At 31.5% G+C, this 17,002-nt stretch overlaps 2 protein-coding genes across 2 annotated transcripts; one reads left to right on the top strand and one right to left on the bottom strand.

The window, feature by feature from the left end:
• Positions 1 to 220: 220 nt before the first annotated feature.
• LOC145955443 (putative ferric reduction oxidase 1) lies at positions 221 to 2,580 on the bottom strand. The gene is made up of 3 exons (XM_083070189.1): positions 2,241 to 2,580; positions 2,034 to 2,136; positions 221 to 608 (listed from the first exon to the last, which is right to left on the bottom strand). The coding sequence occupies exons 1-3, from the start codon at positions 2,410 to 2,412 to the stop codon at positions 404 to 406; spliced, it is 480 nt and encodes a 159-aa protein (XP_082926315.1). The 5' UTR covers positions 2,413 to 2,580; the 3' UTR covers positions 221 to 403.
• A 7,570-nt stretch (positions 2,581 to 10,150) lies between these two features.
• LOC145955954 (uncharacterized) lies at positions 10,151 to 11,152 on the top strand. The gene has a single exon (XM_083071503.1). The coding sequence runs from the start codon at positions 10,151 to 10,153 to the stop codon at positions 11,150 to 11,152; it is 1,002 nt and encodes a 333-aa protein (XP_082927629.1).
• The last annotated feature ends 5,850 nt before the right edge of the window (positions 11,153 to 17,002 follow it).

Genomic DNA, 17,002 nt, shown 5'->3' with positions numbered 1-17,002 from the left:
ATTAATTATTATCAGAAAAACGGGGAATCTTAATGTTAACTAACCGATGAAATTTTATGAATAGCTGCCCAAACGATGATGTAGCAAATGCCGTGAAAAGTGAAGAGTAGCATGGTCATGTGTCCAATCCAAACATGGTACTTAATGCTATTCTCTGAGGTGAGGCCAAGCAGTGGCAGCATGCATGAGCCACGAGCCACGGGAAAAAACAGAAATGCCAAGCATATGTTCCCAACCACACCAAATATTGATGCTGCCGTAGATAGTTTCTCTTCCCAACTGCACCACCATTATATAATTTTCAATAAAATTCGGTTAATGATGAAAAATGTAGTGAAAAGAGTGTGTTAGAGGGTGCATGGCTAGTATATTTTTCTAATGATAATGATAATTAATAATAAACTTACATAGTGCAGCCATCCTCTGCTGCTGATTCTGCAGTGATTCCTGCAAAGCTTATTTGTATAGAAATTATAAAGGTCCAAACTAGGAGTGCAATGAACATAAGCAAGAATACTAGCTCTGTGGCGGAAACAATCCCCAGAGGGCCTTTTGTAAGCATTGGACGCTTCCATATGGTTGACTCACGTTTCTTTGCATTGCGGTTACTGATATACAAAACAAACATGGGATGATAAGCCAACTATCATAACTATAGAATTCTTTTCAGGTTTGATAAAAAAAACTCGGAACTTGATTAAATACAAGTTAGAAAAAAGCTTTTGAAAGTTTTTCTTATAAAAATAAAGAGTATGTTTTAATAGAAAAATTTTCAAAAACACTTCTAAACTTGTATTCAAACTGATTCTTAGTTCTCACTCTCTTGACAACATTTTTCTAGAGTCATTCGATGAAAATTCTACATTTTAATTTCTACAAAATGTTTATATATATTGTCCATGTTATTTATCAAAATTATGATGATGAGAGAGCTTCTTTTATCTACAATTACTGAAATTACATGATATCAAATAGGTTAAAATATTTTTTTTCTTCTAAAATTTCATTTCCTTTAAACCTTTTAAGTTTAACAGTTTAAAATAGATTTTTTTTAGTCTTTATTCTTATTTTTTCAGTCTTTTTTAGTTTCTAAAGTTTAAAATAAATTTTTTTTAAATCTTATACTTACAATTTTTAATATTTTTAATTTCTATCTTTATTTTTTAATTTTATCCATTTTTGTTGACATGGTTGAGGTCTTTAATTTTGTGAGATAAAAAAAAGTATTCAACAAAATGTCTCAAATAAGGGAACAATCTCCAATTTTGTGAGGTAAAAAAAAAAAAGACATCTAACAATAGACGTCACAAATAAGGATATAAAAGAGACACAAAAAATTGAAAATCTAATTTAGTAATTCTAACGATATAAATTCGATATAAGACATATAGAGTTAAATTAATACATTTTTATACAACACAAAAGATATAATATTATTAAAAAAAATTTAACAATAAAGATTAAAAAAATTAAAAAAAAAATTACGAGTATAAAAGATAAAAAAATCTATATCAAACTATAATAATTAAAAAGATTGAAAAGGATAACTATAAGAAAAAAAAAATCTATTTTAAATTATAAACGTTAAAAGATGAAGTAATCGAAAATATAAAGATTAAAAAAAACATTTTAAATTATCAAATAAGAGCAAAATTTAAATGCCATTATTTTTAAGTATTTTTATATCGACCATATGTCGCACCTCGGTAGTAATCTCAAACCAATTAACATTTAATACAATTTTTTATTATACAAATTATAAATAAACTTTCAATCATGAATAAAGAATAAAAAAAAATATAGAAAATTTAATACTATTATAAAACGTCAATTAGCTTAGTAAAATCTGATATCATTGCGTTAGCATTTTCTTAAATAGAGATCAACAAAGTGTAGAATTTTTTTTATATATAGGATCAAAATATAAAATAGTACTATTGGGTATAAAAGCCTAAAAAAAAAATCTTAATCTTACAATGAACCATTTAGAAAAAATATAAAACAAGATGAACAGGTGAAAAATGAAATGGCACCTTTCGACGTTGGAATCATTTAACGTTTTGGCTAAGTGGATGTAGACACACCCCAAAGTAGCTGCGAGCAAGACTGGGAAAGTGTACAATAGAATATCACCACCTGCAATAAGAAGATCATAGGGGTTTATATACATTAATTAGCATAAAATAAATAAAAGCAATGCATAAACTCTGAATTTCATAATCAAACAAAATCAACGAGACCTGCTGCACCAAAATAGGTTGAATTAGTCTTTGCCGTGTATGGAGGCATCCATGTTTGTGTAAAAGTATTTGTGGGCATCATTATCCAAATGAGAATCCAACCCAGAAACGATACCAACACAAATAGCCTTATTGCTAATTGAACCCTTTTCACCACCGTTTCTTGAGCCATGTTGTAACAAATTTGTATTCAGAAGAGAAAAGACTGCAGTACACCTACTTGTAGTTCAAGAAATGGATCATGATTGTGATTGCACAATTGTACTTATAAAAAATGATTATGCAAGGAACACCAGAAAGATAGAAACAAAGAAGTAGTACTCCTATATATTTATTTTTGCATCATATATAGTTTGTTGGCCCAAATTACGTGTCACATAGAGTTTACATGGTTGAAGGTCGACAAGTATTTCACTGTTGGGTGACTAATGCCCAGTAAAATTAAATGAAGGGAAGCAAAAAACAATAAAGGGTTGATTTCAGTGTTGTGTGGTCGATCTGGTCAATGCCCAAATCAATGAAAAATGAAAAGTAATTATTCTGTAATAAATAATAAGTGTTACATTCAATATTGAGAGCAAGCAAATTAAGGGAGATAAATTCTTTAAAATTGATGTCATTAATAGGAGTATTAGTATTTATAAATAAAACATTTAATAATAAAACCCGTAAAGTCTTCACTCTTCTACGGACGCCCTCATGCACGAGCCAGCATACAAACTATATACACTTTACTATGATATATTTTACAGACTATTTATTTTTTATCTGCATATTCACACAATTTTTTAAAATTGATAATTAAAAATTATTTTATGCGAAACTTAATTTCTGTGGATCAAACATTATTTTACAGACTATTTGCCATTAAATTCATTAACTAATATCTTTGTTAACATTCTGAATATATATATATATATATATATATATATATATATATATATATATAATATGTGAATATTTATCTTTTAATATATTTTATTTTATATTAATTTCAATTTTTGAAGCACATTAAATGAAAACTTTATTAATTAAGAAGATGGGTATAAATGCTTAATAAATTGAACTTAAAATTGAATCGTTAAATAATGTTCGAGTTAATCTTAAAATATGGATGCAAAATAAACAAAATGAAAATTTTACTATAAAATTTTATTACTATTTGATAAAAGAAATGTAAAAATTTCTTATTAAAAAAAAAAAAAGGTCAGTTGGTTCTTAGAAGTTGATTAGGATCAAAGTAAATTTCAAGACAACTTAAATTTAAATATTGATATAAAATTTGCTTAGATATAAATTTAAAAATATTTTAGTTTAAAAGTTTTTTTTTACTAAAAATAACTCTTTATTTTTATAATAAAAAAACTCACAAAATAAATTTTATAACTTTTATAATATTCTTTAATAATACTTTCTTTTAATCAGTTCACATCTCTAAAAAATCATTAGCTAAATGTAAGCTGTAAGAATATGTTTGGATGGAGAATTTAAATGGAATAATTCATTTGTTTGAAAAATTTTAAATTCTTGGGGGTGAAATATTTTGTTTGGATGGAAAATTTATAGAGAATTTGAAATCTAAGCATTTGTGAAATTTTTTGAAATAGTTCTCTCAAAAAAGTAAGAATTTAAAATTTTTCATTTTTTTCCTTATTTCACTTATATATTTTATCTTATCTCTTCATAATTTTAATTATTGAATATTTAAAAATAATTTTAAAATTATTAAATATTATCTAACATTAATTTTAACATTATTAAAATTTTAAAAATTGGCTAATATTTATTTTTATAAAATTTTATTTAAAAACATCAACATACAAATATATTTTTAAAATCAATTCTACCATGGTAGAATCAAATTATCATATCCAAATTAACAATTTAAAATTTAAAAAAATTGAAATGACTTATCCAAACAAAATATTTTAAGAATGATAGAAATTGAAATCAATCCCTTCAAAAAAATTTGAAATCAAAATAATTCAAATATCAAGAATTTCAAATTCCTTGAATTTATAAAATTCATCATCCAAACAGAACTTATTTATTAATAGTTAAAATAATAGTATAGATATCAATTAAGAGTTTTAATATGTAATTCCTATATATAAAAATAATTATAAATTTTTATTATACAATAACATAATGTGTCTTTTTAATTTTAATTTTTTGTATTTATAGTATATATTAATTAATTTTTTATAATTTTTATAATATTCTTTAATAATACTTTCTTTTAATGAGTTCAACTCTAAAAAATCATTAGCTAAATGTGAGTTGTAAAGCATATCTTTTATTTATTAAAAGTTAAAATACTAGCATAGATATCAATTATGAGTTTTAATATGTAATTCTATATATATAAATAATTATAGTTTTTTTATTATACAATAACATAATGTTTCTTTTTAATATTAATTTAATGCATTTATAGTATATATTAATTAATTTTTTATATTAGTGAAATTGTTTGTTTATACAGTGTATTATATAAGAACTTTATAGGTATTGACATATTACTTTCATGTTAATAATTTAAATATTTATATTTAATATAAAAATTTAATGATAATGTACTGTGGGTATAAAAAAATTATACTATCAATTATAAAAATTAATGATTAGTAAGTCTTTAAATAATTATTATAAAGTCAATAAATTTATTATATATAATATTTTATATTTTGATGATAGTGTAAAATTATTTTACATTTTAATAATTTTTTTCTTAAAATAATACTATACAAATGAAGTAGGAAAATATAGATTTATTCTTTAAAAAATTAGGAAAAAAAACACGCATTTTAAAACGAGTTTTATCAATGTCAAATTTTTCTATCTCAAGTGTGATTAATTGTTATGAGGTTTTTTTTAGTTTCATTAGAAATTTTAAATTCGAGTCTTAATACGCAGTTTTATTAAATACTAAAAAAATCTATACTTGTAATTTAAAAAAAATCATTTTTTTCTCATCGAACAAAATCCATTTTAACGGTAATAAAACAGGCATTAAATGAATAGTTATATATATTACTTATAATTATATTTGAAATTAAAGTCCTCTTTTAAAACATGAATTTATTTTTTATTATATTTATTACTTTTCTAATAAAACGTGATTTTATCATTATTTAGTATAGGAAGTACTTTAAAAACGGGTAATTTGTATTTTTCTTTAATAAAGTAATATAATAAGTATTATTCAAAAGAGAATGAGACGTTTGGGCCGAAAAATAATGTTTATAACTTGTGCAATGGTTTGCTTGTTGCAATACTACCCTTGAGTCTCACGTTCAAGACATGACATGTCCTCATCCAAATCAAAATATAAAATTTATATCTATTATAAAAGGATATAATTTAATAATTATTTTTTTTCACTATTTTTTAATGGATTTTTATATTTTTTGAATTAAAAAATAAATAAATCTTCTTATATTATTTATAATTTCTAATATTTATATGTGTATGATTATTAGAGGCATGAATATTTTACCCCCTCTAATTATTAATAAAAGGAATAAAATAAGTCTTAAAGTTGAGAAGTTTTAACCTAATTGCTGGGATGTTTTCTCTCCTCTCGTGGGATGTTTTCTCTCCTCGTTGAGAAGTTTTAACCTAATTGCTGCCACACACCCTAGCCAATACACTGATCACACCATGACTACTCCTGATCTACACAACCTCAACCTTGGCCATGAAGAAGATGAACTCATCATTGCGAACGACCAACAAGAGACCAATGCCACCGACATTTCCTTATGCCTCATTGGCCGCTTTCTTACAGAACGGAACATCAGAGTTCAGATGATGAAGGTCCGGATGGCAGAGATATGGCAACCCAGGCGTGGAGTCTCCATTCAAGAGATAAGCCCAAGCCTGTTTATGTTTAAATTTTTTCACGCCATGGATATGCAGAAAGTGCTCAAAGGTTGCCCCTGGTCTTTCGACAGACACCTTCTCATCCTTGGCACTCTCCAGCCAGGGGACATTCCTCATATGATCCCCCTCTTCACATGCCCTTTTTGGATCCAAATACACAACATACCTCCAGGCTTCATGTCTCTCGAGGTGGGCCAACAAATCGGTAACCACATTGGTGTTTTTCTGGAGTATGATGAAAAGAACAACATGACCCTTTGGCAAAGCCACATGCGCATTCGTGTGTTGCTGGATGTGAGAGTGCCGTTGAAAAAAGACAAGCGTATCAGAAGAGCAGGCGGTGCAGCCCTCACAGTAATCTTCAAATACGAACGTTTAGGGATATTTTGTTTTTTCTGTGGCGTCATGGGCCATTTAGAGGATTGCTGCGACAGCCTTTTCGCCTTGCCAAAGGATGACGGGAAACGCCACTGGAATGCAACACTCCGAGCCGACAACAGAAACGGCGACGGAAGCTCGCGGTGGCTGCGGGATGAATCCGGCCAAGATTATCGACATGATATCTTTTCCCATGCAAAAAATCTGGGCTTCCACGTAAATCAGGGGGGGACTATTCCTGATCATAATCAACCAACCCAATTTCCGGATATTATGGAAATTCAAAAACGGAAAGATATTATGGCTCAAATCTTTCAAAATATGGTAACTGCACCCAAACGCAAGAATACTTCTCCCACTCCACCTGGCAGCGCTGATCACTCCGCCATGGAAGAAGACCATGAGGATCTAAACATCACAACAACTAGCAAAAAACATAGTTTTAATGATCTTCACGAAGTTGCTTCCATATCAAATGACGACGCCCAGCACTCTTCCCCATTAAAAGACACAAACTCCAGCATCTCTACTCTTCATTTTTTAACGGTAGGCCCTGGGAATCAGGCCTACCAGGGATCATGAGTCTCCTCAGCTGGAACTGCCGGGGCCTAGGCAACCCGCGTGCAGTTCCTACCCTCCTTGACCTACTCAGAACGTATCACCCCGACGTTCTATTCTTGTGTGAAACTCTTGTATCAGCTTCTCGTATAGATGAACTACGATCCCGTTTGAATTTCGACTCTTCCTTTGCGGTTAGTTGCTCCGGCCACAGTGGAGGGCTAGCATTATTCTGGAAAAAACCTTTTGACTGTCTACTCATTAACTATTCCCCACATTTCATCAACGTGAAAGTATCTCACGTATCCAACCCTGTTTGGCGCCTCACTGGCTTCTATGGTTTCCCTGAACGAGCACGACGACGAGATTCATGGAATCTTCTACGCCACCTAGCACAAGACAACTCTCTCCCGTGGTGTATCATGGGGGACTTTAATGATCTGCTCACTGATGATGATAAACGCGGCACCCATGCACATCCTCCATGGTTGCTACACGGTTTTCGTTCTGCTGTCACAGACGCCAATCTGATCGACCTACCCTTGGAAGGTTACAAGTACACATGGGTCAAAAGCAAAGGAACACCACTCCAAATAGAGGAGAGACTGGACCGAGCTATGTCTACAAGTTCTTGGTTGGACATCTTCCCCCACTGTAGGCTCCTCAATGTGGTGGCTGCCAGGTCAGATCACTCCCCTCTCCTTCTCAATCTCTCGGGGCAAAGATACACACGCCCAAAACGTGCTTTCAGGTTTGAAAATGCATGGCTGAAAGAGCCAACGTTAACACCACTAGTGACGCGCAATTGGCTACAAGCACAATCTCCCGACATATTGCACAAGCTACACCATTGTGCAACAGATATGGATGCCTGGGGGAGAAAGATCCGACTTCACTTTAGAGCTCCAATAGAAGCATGCAGGAAACATATCTTGGCATTGAGAGACAAGCAAGACCCTGCGTCCATATCCCGGCTCCTTGATTTTCAAGAAAGACTCAGTTCACTTATCATGCAGGAGGAATCCTTCTGGAAGCAAAGGTCAAAACTGTTTTGGCTCAAGGATGGTGACAACAATACTAAATATTTCCACGCCATAGCCAGTGCAAGGAGAAAGACCAACCTCATACAGAAACTCACCCGCGATGATCATGTGGTAGTGCACGACCAACTGGGACTCATGGACGTAGCCAAAACGTACTTTGATACTCTCTTCACAGCTTCCGCCAACATGCCAGACCCAGTCATAGATTCTCTCTCTCAACGCATCACCACTGCAGATAATGAGCATCTCTTACGACCATTCTGCATCAGCGAGTTTCGATCTGCCCTCTTTTCAATGCATGCAGACAAAGCGCCAGGACCGGATGGGCTCAACCCAGGTTTTTATAAGCATTTCTGGGAACTGTTGGGGCCAGAAATTTACCAGGCCGGGAAACAATGGTTGGAACAAGGCTCCTTCCCAGAACCTTTAAATCAAACCAACATTGTCCTCATACCAAAAACTGAAGCACCATCATCTATGAAGGACCTGCGCCCCATATCACTATGCAACGTCATTTACAAGATAGTCTCAAAAGTTCTTGCAAATCGACTCAAAGATGTGCTACACCAATGCATCTCCCAAACCCAATCTGCATTTGTTGAAGGACGCTCCATCCTTGACAACGTAATGGTAGCATCCGAGATAATCCACTATATGAAGTGCAAACATCAAGGCCAAACAGGTACGGTTGCTCTAAAGATTGACATCAGTAAAGCCTTTGACAGAGTCAGTTGGTCCTACATACATGCTCTACTCTTGAAACTGGGATTTCACGCCCAATGGGCTCTTTGGATGCGTATGTGTTATGCCTCCCCCACGTTCCATGTCATGGTTAATGGTGAAGGAGTTGGACCTATCTCACCGGAGCGAGGACTACGCCAAGGTGACCCCCTCTCACCCTATCTTTATATTTTATGTGCTGAAGGACTCTCTTCCTTATTACGAACAGCAGAAGCTAGAGGGGATCTCCATGGGGCTAAAATCTGTCGAGGCGCACCGCAAGTCTCACATTTGCTGTTCGCGGATGACTGTTTCCTTTTCTGCAAAGCCACTGAACGAGAGTGCACCACTCTTCGCACCATTCTTCAACAATACGAGAGTGCATCCGGACAAGCCATCAACTTGCAAAAATCAGAGATTTACTACAGCAAAAATACCACTACACGAACGCGCACGTCCATCAACGCTATTCTGGGGGTTCACGAATGCATTGGCACTGGAAAATACTTAGGACTCCCATCCATGGTGGGCAGAAATAAAAAGGCAGTGTTCTCCTACGTCAAAGATCGCATATGGAAAAAGATCAACCACTGGACAGGCAAACATCTCTCCAAGGCTGGCCGCGAGACCCTTATCAAGGCAGTGGCACAAGCAATCCCCAGCTATTGTATGAGTACCTTCCTCTTACCAACCAGCCTCGAGGATGAAATTCAAAGGATGCTGAACTCCTTCTGGTGGGGCTCTAACCACCATACAGGGCGAGGAATCAAATGGTTAAGCTGGGATAAACTCACTATGCGGAAAGAGTATGGCGGTATGGGTTTCCGTCACCTCCATGGTTTTAACTTGGCTATGCTTGGGAAGCAAGGGTGGAATCTACAGTCCAACCCAGATGCTCTATTTACACGGATCTTCAAAGCTAGATACTTCCCTCAAGGGGACTTCTTGGGTGCCCGCCTGGGCCACAACCCAAGTTTTATTTGGAGAAGCATCCACGCTTCACAGGTTCTAGTCAGGCAAGGTGCCAGGTGGTGTATAGGGAACGGATCTTCTATTAACATTTGGAAGGATCCATGGCTCCGCAACTCACATAGCTCGTATGTTACCTCAACAGCCCCTCAAGGATACGAATCCCTCACTGTCCACGACCTCATTGACCGCACTCTTCACTAGTGGGATTCACATCGAGTTCAAACTCTCTTCAATCATCAAGATGCTCAATCCATCCTATCTATACCACTGTTGAACCCCTCACGCCCAGATTCCTTAACTTGGAGGCTCACCACCAATGGCTCCTACTCGGTACGCACAGCATATCACCATCTCATGGAACATGTCATCTCCAACAATACATTGAGAGTGCAGGGTGACTGGATGAAACTTTGGAGCTTGAAGATCCCTCACTCAACACAGATTTTCCTCTGGCGACTATTGAGAGGTTGCATTCCCACGCGCCTGAACCTACAACAGAAAGGCGTCCCATGCACGTCTTCTTGCCCCCATTGCTCTGCAAACCAAGAGAACGAATGGCACCTCTTCTATCGCTGCCCAGCCGCCTTATCCATATGGATAGACTCAGGATGTTGGCCGCGGATCGCCCATATAGTAGAGCAAGGCATCAGCTTCATCGACACCACGTGGAAACTGCTGGGTCACTTAACAGGTTCTGATTTAACATCGTTCACCCTCATGCTTTGGTGTATCTGGCGGCGGAGAAATGACAAAGTATGGAAGGAGGGTGCCCCTCCCCCAAAAACCTCAATCCAGCTAACGGAACAACATTTCCATGCATGGCGATCTGCACACAGTAACTTGGCGCAAACTGCCTCCCCCGTAGTGAACCACAGATGGACCAAACCTCCAGCCGACACTTTCACGTGCAACGTTGATGCGGCGCTCTTCAACGATTCCTCTACCTTTGGGTTCGGTATTTGTGTCCGCGATACAAGAGGATTATTCCAGACTGCCATATCCGGATGGAAGCATGGCCTACCACCACCCCATGAGGCAGAAGCAGCAGCTATGTTGGAAACAATCCAATATCTCATCCATTCTCCATACGATAACGTCTGTGTGGAAACGGACTGCAAGCAAGTAGCGGATCATCTCAACAGCACGCAGGTTCTTCACTCAGAATATGGGATCATTATAAATCAATGTAGATCCCTGTTACGTTCCCATCAAAACCTTCAGGTTAGGTTTATTAGGAGACAAGCCAATCGGGTCGCCCACACTTTAGCAAGGGTGGCTAGATCTTCCGCTAGTCACCACTTTTTCGATTTTATTCCTCCATGTATTGCATCTCTTATCATTAATGAAATGAGTTAAGTTCATTTGCTTCAAAAAAAAAAAAAAGGAATAAATTTTTAAATAACCATATTTGTCTCCATTTTTCTTTTTTATTTTTTTGTTCATTCGTTTATGCAATAATTCTTTATAGATAAAGGATAATATATATATATATATATATATATATATATATAAATGTAATCATTTATGTTAGAGGCACGAAGTATCTCGGTCCCTCTATTAATATATAAAAGAATACGTTTTTTAATAATCACCTTTGTCTCTATATTTTGTTAATTATTATACTATTATTTTTTTTTTGAAGCATTATACCATTATGTTTTAAAAAGTTAGAAAAATAATACTTTTAATCATATTTAGTTAAACTAATATACTTTTATTATTTGAATTTTATTTTTATTTTATATTTAATAAAGACACAAAGTATTTCGACCGACTAGTATATAAAAATGGTAGTAATTTATAGATACCTAATATTTTAGCATGTAAAATACACAAATATATTTATTATGTATAATTAAAATTTATAATAAATTATATAAATAAATATTATGTCTGAATGAATAAATTATATTTAAAATTAATATATATATATATAATAATTTTTAAATATTAACATTTACTTCATAAATAATTATGATAAATAATAATTAAATTAAATAAGAAGTTAAAAAAATTGTTACAAATTTCAAATTATTTTATTTATTGATAATTTATTTTAAAATATCAATATTTAATTTATAAATAATTATGATAAATATAAACTGAATTAGATAAGAAGTTAAAAAATTTCTTACAAATTCTTTTATTGAAAAAAATAACTCTTAAAAATATTCTCGCGTAAAATAAAAGTTAGGGTTTAATATATAAGGAGTTGATTATAATAATAAAATAATCAAAATAAATTTGTACACAAAATAGATATCCTTTATTATTAAAATAGATTTTGTATAGAATCTTGATTCTTTCCTTTTACGATAAGACATTAAATCCTTAAATTTTAGTTTTAATCATTTTAACAATTTTTCTTTTATTCTTTTTGACTAAAACTCTTTCTACATGTTCTCATAAATCCATTATTTTCTCTTCTGATAGTAAATTTTGATCATTACTAACAAATCATTGGGTTGGATGATATTAAATTTATTGGTCCTTGTAAGAAATTTTTTTAGTTTAAGTCTTCTAAATAGAAAAACACATAATTGAAAAGAAAAGAAGACATACTAAAAATGGTGTATTAGATTGAGATTTTATAAAATAATTTTATCATTAAAAAAAAGTCTTGTAAATTTTAAAAGACAATATAAGAATGTAATGACTTTTAAGATTTTTATAAAAAATATTTTTAAAATAAATAAAATAAAATTCAAATTTATCTAGACAAAAAAATGTAATATAATTTTTTATTTAATTTAATTTTACTATTTTTGAAATTTCAATTTGGTCCCATCATTTTAAAAATATTCAATTTGATCATCAAATTTTTTAAATAAAAATTTTGATAAGCAAAATAGAATTAACAAGAATACAAAGGGTACTCTAACATATATATATATAGTATTTTATAAAAATAAATTAAAAAAGTTAATTCAATTCACGTCAATCAAAAAGCTCACAAAAAGAGTGACTTAATTAACCTATATCCAACAAGTTTCTCATATCCCAGAAAACTAACAGCTAATGTGCAATATTAAGAAAGAAAGACACCAGGAGAATTAGACCAAGAAAAGAAATCATAATTGAAAGAAGGTAATCTGGCCCTTAACCATCTCCATGAGTGTAATATTGCACCAGATTTAGCATTTCAAAAACAGGAATTATTTTAGAGCTGTATATGAAATTATTTCTTGCCAGCCAGATGGTCCAAATAAAAGATAACTAGATAATAATCCAACAATTATGATACTTTGCAGAACAATAACGAAGCCCATAAAACTGTTCAAAGTTTTGCACACAACAATTATGCATAACATAATTTAGTCCTAACTAATTGAAGCACGCCATCCAGAGCTGAAAAAAAATCTCACACTAAAAAAAAAGTGAGAAGTTGTTTCTCCCTTATTCTTACACAAATCACATTCCAACTGTGATGCTTGCAGAACACTTCTTCTAAACAAATTATCTTTAGTTGATATTCTATTCAAAATAACCCTCCAAGCAAAAGCTGAAACTTTTGTTAGAACAATGCTAGTCCATATCCATCGAAATATGACATTAGATGGAAATATTATGTGATTCCTCAAGACCTTATAAGTCAAGCTAAACTGTATACAACCCTTCTGGTACATCAAATTTTAAAATAATATTCAATATTATCTTCTTATCTAATTTTTGTAATATCTTTAATATTTTTAATTTGAATAAAAAGGTAACATTAAATATATTTTAAAAATTAAATGATTAAATTAAATATTTTAAAAATAGTAATATTAAGTGAAATATTAAAAATAAATAGTGAAATTAAAAATATAATTTAACCTATTAAATTTGTTAATATATAGTTACGATGAGAAACAGGTTATATACATGTGAACATGGAGATTATAATTTAAATAGTTTTTTGAATCCCTAGAGAAACCTGGCGGTATCGGTGGTCTAAAAATTCTGTCATACAGTTTTTGGCCCACATGCTTGTGGCAATTGTTTTAAGCGCAAAAAAAAAAAGGCATTTGTGGTGCTTGTGACCTGTTTTCTATTTTATACAAAATTCATTGCTTTTGGACCCTCCTACCAATTCGATAAGATGATATTAATGAGGATTAAGGATTATTTACTCTAATATAAGTGTTTGGCTAATATAATTAGATATATAATTTTTTTAACTTTTAGATATTGTCTAAAATTGTTTATATAACACATCTTATGTTTGACAACTCAATGATTATATTTTATAATATTTTATACGGTGATATTGTACTTAACTCTTTTTTAGTTAGAACTTTTTATATGTGAGAATTTTTTGTTTGTAGCTTTCTCTAAGATGTTTAGCTATGTTTGGGATAAATGATTATTTATTCTCACTGTTTCAGATAGGTTAAGATTTTCTCATCAAGAACTTATTGGTTTTCGGCCATACATTAAGGATGCATCCACAACTACATGACAAGGATCCAAATAGTGCTCATATAGTTCAAACAGAGTATTCCCATACGTCGAGGAGTACTCGACCTCTTGAACACATTCCTTTATTAATGTTTGATCATTACATGACACTAAAAAGTCTTGAATACATTTAAATAACCAAATTTTTAACAGTAACATTTTCTCATATATATATATAAATAAAGAGAGATAGAAATAATCAGTCTACTTAAATTTACTTTATTTAATAATTTATGTTTTATATCAAATTTTAAATATTCAACCGTTAAAATTAAAGTTCTTAATGCATAGAACAGTCTATAAATTTTTATCAAATTTGAAAATTATTTTATATTCTTTTTTTTTGAAATTATTTTATATTCTATTTTATTAATTCAAATTAATGAATAATTATAAAAACATTTTATATATTAAGTTAAATTAATAAAATAAAATATTAAATAGTTTTTAAAATTTTAAAAGTATCACGATCTCTCCTTTTATATATAAATAGACACAAACAAAATACGACCTTTAAAAGGTATGTTTTGACTTAAAAGAATAGACCCAAACATTTTAGAGTCTTACTAAGTTAGACATCTGATATCTTTTTGCAAGTACAACAATCATTTGTAATTACAAGAATCAAAGACAAGGGTCAAGAACCAAGGATTGAAAACTACTCGAGAAAACTTATTCTTACCAAGTACATTCAAATCAAGACAAGAATTTTTAGCATATATACATGTTTTATCCTCATTTATATATTTTTTTAAATTTTTTTAGAAGTTTAACCATCCCCCAGTAAAATTATTATAAAATTCATGTGATAAGTTATAAAAAAAAAAATACATTTATCAATATAAATATTACTAACTTAATTCCTTTAAATTATCTTGCTACTATCTCACACATATATAAATCTGTAAATTACACACATATAAATCTGTAAATTACTTTTATTTTGATATGTCTGAACCGTAGGTCACACCATTTATGGAATGAACTGTTAGATTGGTCTAATAGCGTATATATACATAGGAGGTTGAATTAACATGAATTATTTCTTAAATTCAATATTCTTCCGTTTAATATGTCGAAAGAAAAAAAAAAAAGTTTGGTAGTAAAGAGTTAACCTTAATTATTAGGGAAGTGAAACTTGTCAAAAACAATTCCTGTAATTTGTGTTGTTTGAAAATATGGGGCTCAATCTATAAAGACATAGTACAAAAAAAACTAAACATTTAGCAAAGTCATTTGTAGGGAATAGTGATGTTTAATCAATGAATATTAACGTATTTACCCGCCGTTGCGCGCATGCCAAAACCATCGAATCCGCACGCTAGCAATCATGTGTAGTAGTGTCAAAGTTACAAATAAAAATTATACAATATCTTTTAAAATACTACTTTCATGTTTATTTTTTTATTATGAAAAGATATATATTATTAATAATAAAGAAAAATAAACTAAAAATAATATTATACAAGTTATTGTAGGATTTATATTCTACATGTGACATTAATCATTTACAGCACTAGTACTGATAACCAGCATATGTAGTTGGGTCAGTGATGATATTCGCAAGTGTATCAGTACAGTACTAGTGCTTTAGGTTCTTAATTTTTTTTATGCTGTTGACTGTTGAGTGTCCAACAGTCATCTTTATTTTGAAAAACTAAAACCAGAAAGTAGGGGTGAGCAACGGGCGGGTTTGGTCGGGTTCGGGTGAAAAATGTTCAACTCGTTGTAAATCGACTTTGGAAAAATGTGACCCATATCTGACCGACTGAGCTTTCGGTTTGAGGCGGTTCGGGTTGCAACGGATTCGGATTTGGGCGGGTGGGTACAATCGGGTTTGAGATTTTCTGTGGACCAAGTTATTTTAACGAAGGTGAAGCTTAAAACGGTAAAAAAAATATTTTTAAAACAGTGTACAAAAATAGAATGAAGGTAACAATAGATGATGTAAGTAGATTCGTAAATAAAACATTTTACAAACTAAAGAAGCAAAAATAAAAGATAACAAAATTCATAGTCGTTACATGCAAAAGAAATCTAAAGTTAGATTACAAAATCTATAAGAAACCACTGTCACACAAGTTGTACTCAAAATGGAGATAGGAAGATGGAAAAGAAAGATAAAGAAAGAAACAAAAAGAAAAATCTAAAAGTAGACTAGTGTATTGAGAAATTGAATGAGGAAGGAGAAAACAAAAGAAATATCTAGATTATGAGAAAAAGAAAAAAAAAGTTACAAATTGATGGCTATATTATACTTGAAATAAAGACTTTTGAGTTTAGACCAATGTTGTTTAGTTATACAAAAATAATAAAAATATAAACTTATCTCATTTTCGGTTGGGTTCGGATTTTAGCGGGTTTAAAAATTTAAAACCGAACCCGCCCAATATAACCTGTATAAAATCAAAATTTTAACCTGATTTACCCGTAAAACCCACCCGAACCCACTCAAAAATAATATTTTTTATTGGATTTTTCAGGTTGGGTTCGGGTGTGGATTTTATGCTCACGCCTACCAGAAAGGCCTCCACGAGAGTCACGCATGATATATTATATTCTAATATTATTATAATAATAAGAAGAAGAAGAATAAGGACAAAAACGTGCATAGAAGATAGAACTACTAAAAGATAGATGGTGAGATGAATTAAACTCGCATTTAGCGTGGCGGTCTCCTCAAATATCCGATATTTAATACTCCATGCATGCCACGAGTCACGTATTTCCCCAACTAAATAAATCTCCAACTCATGATGCTTTCTT

Source organism: Cajanus cajan, chromosome 3 (assembly GCF_000230855.2).
Source record: "Cajanus cajan strain Asha chromosome 3, NIPB_CcT2T_4, whole genome shotgun sequence".
NCBI classification, from domain to species: domain Eukaryota; kingdom Viridiplantae; phylum Streptophyta; class Magnoliopsida; order Fabales; family Fabaceae; genus Cajanus; species Cajanus cajan.
Note: the sequence above shows the minus strand (reverse complement) of the source record. Positions and strands in the feature narration are given on the sequence as shown.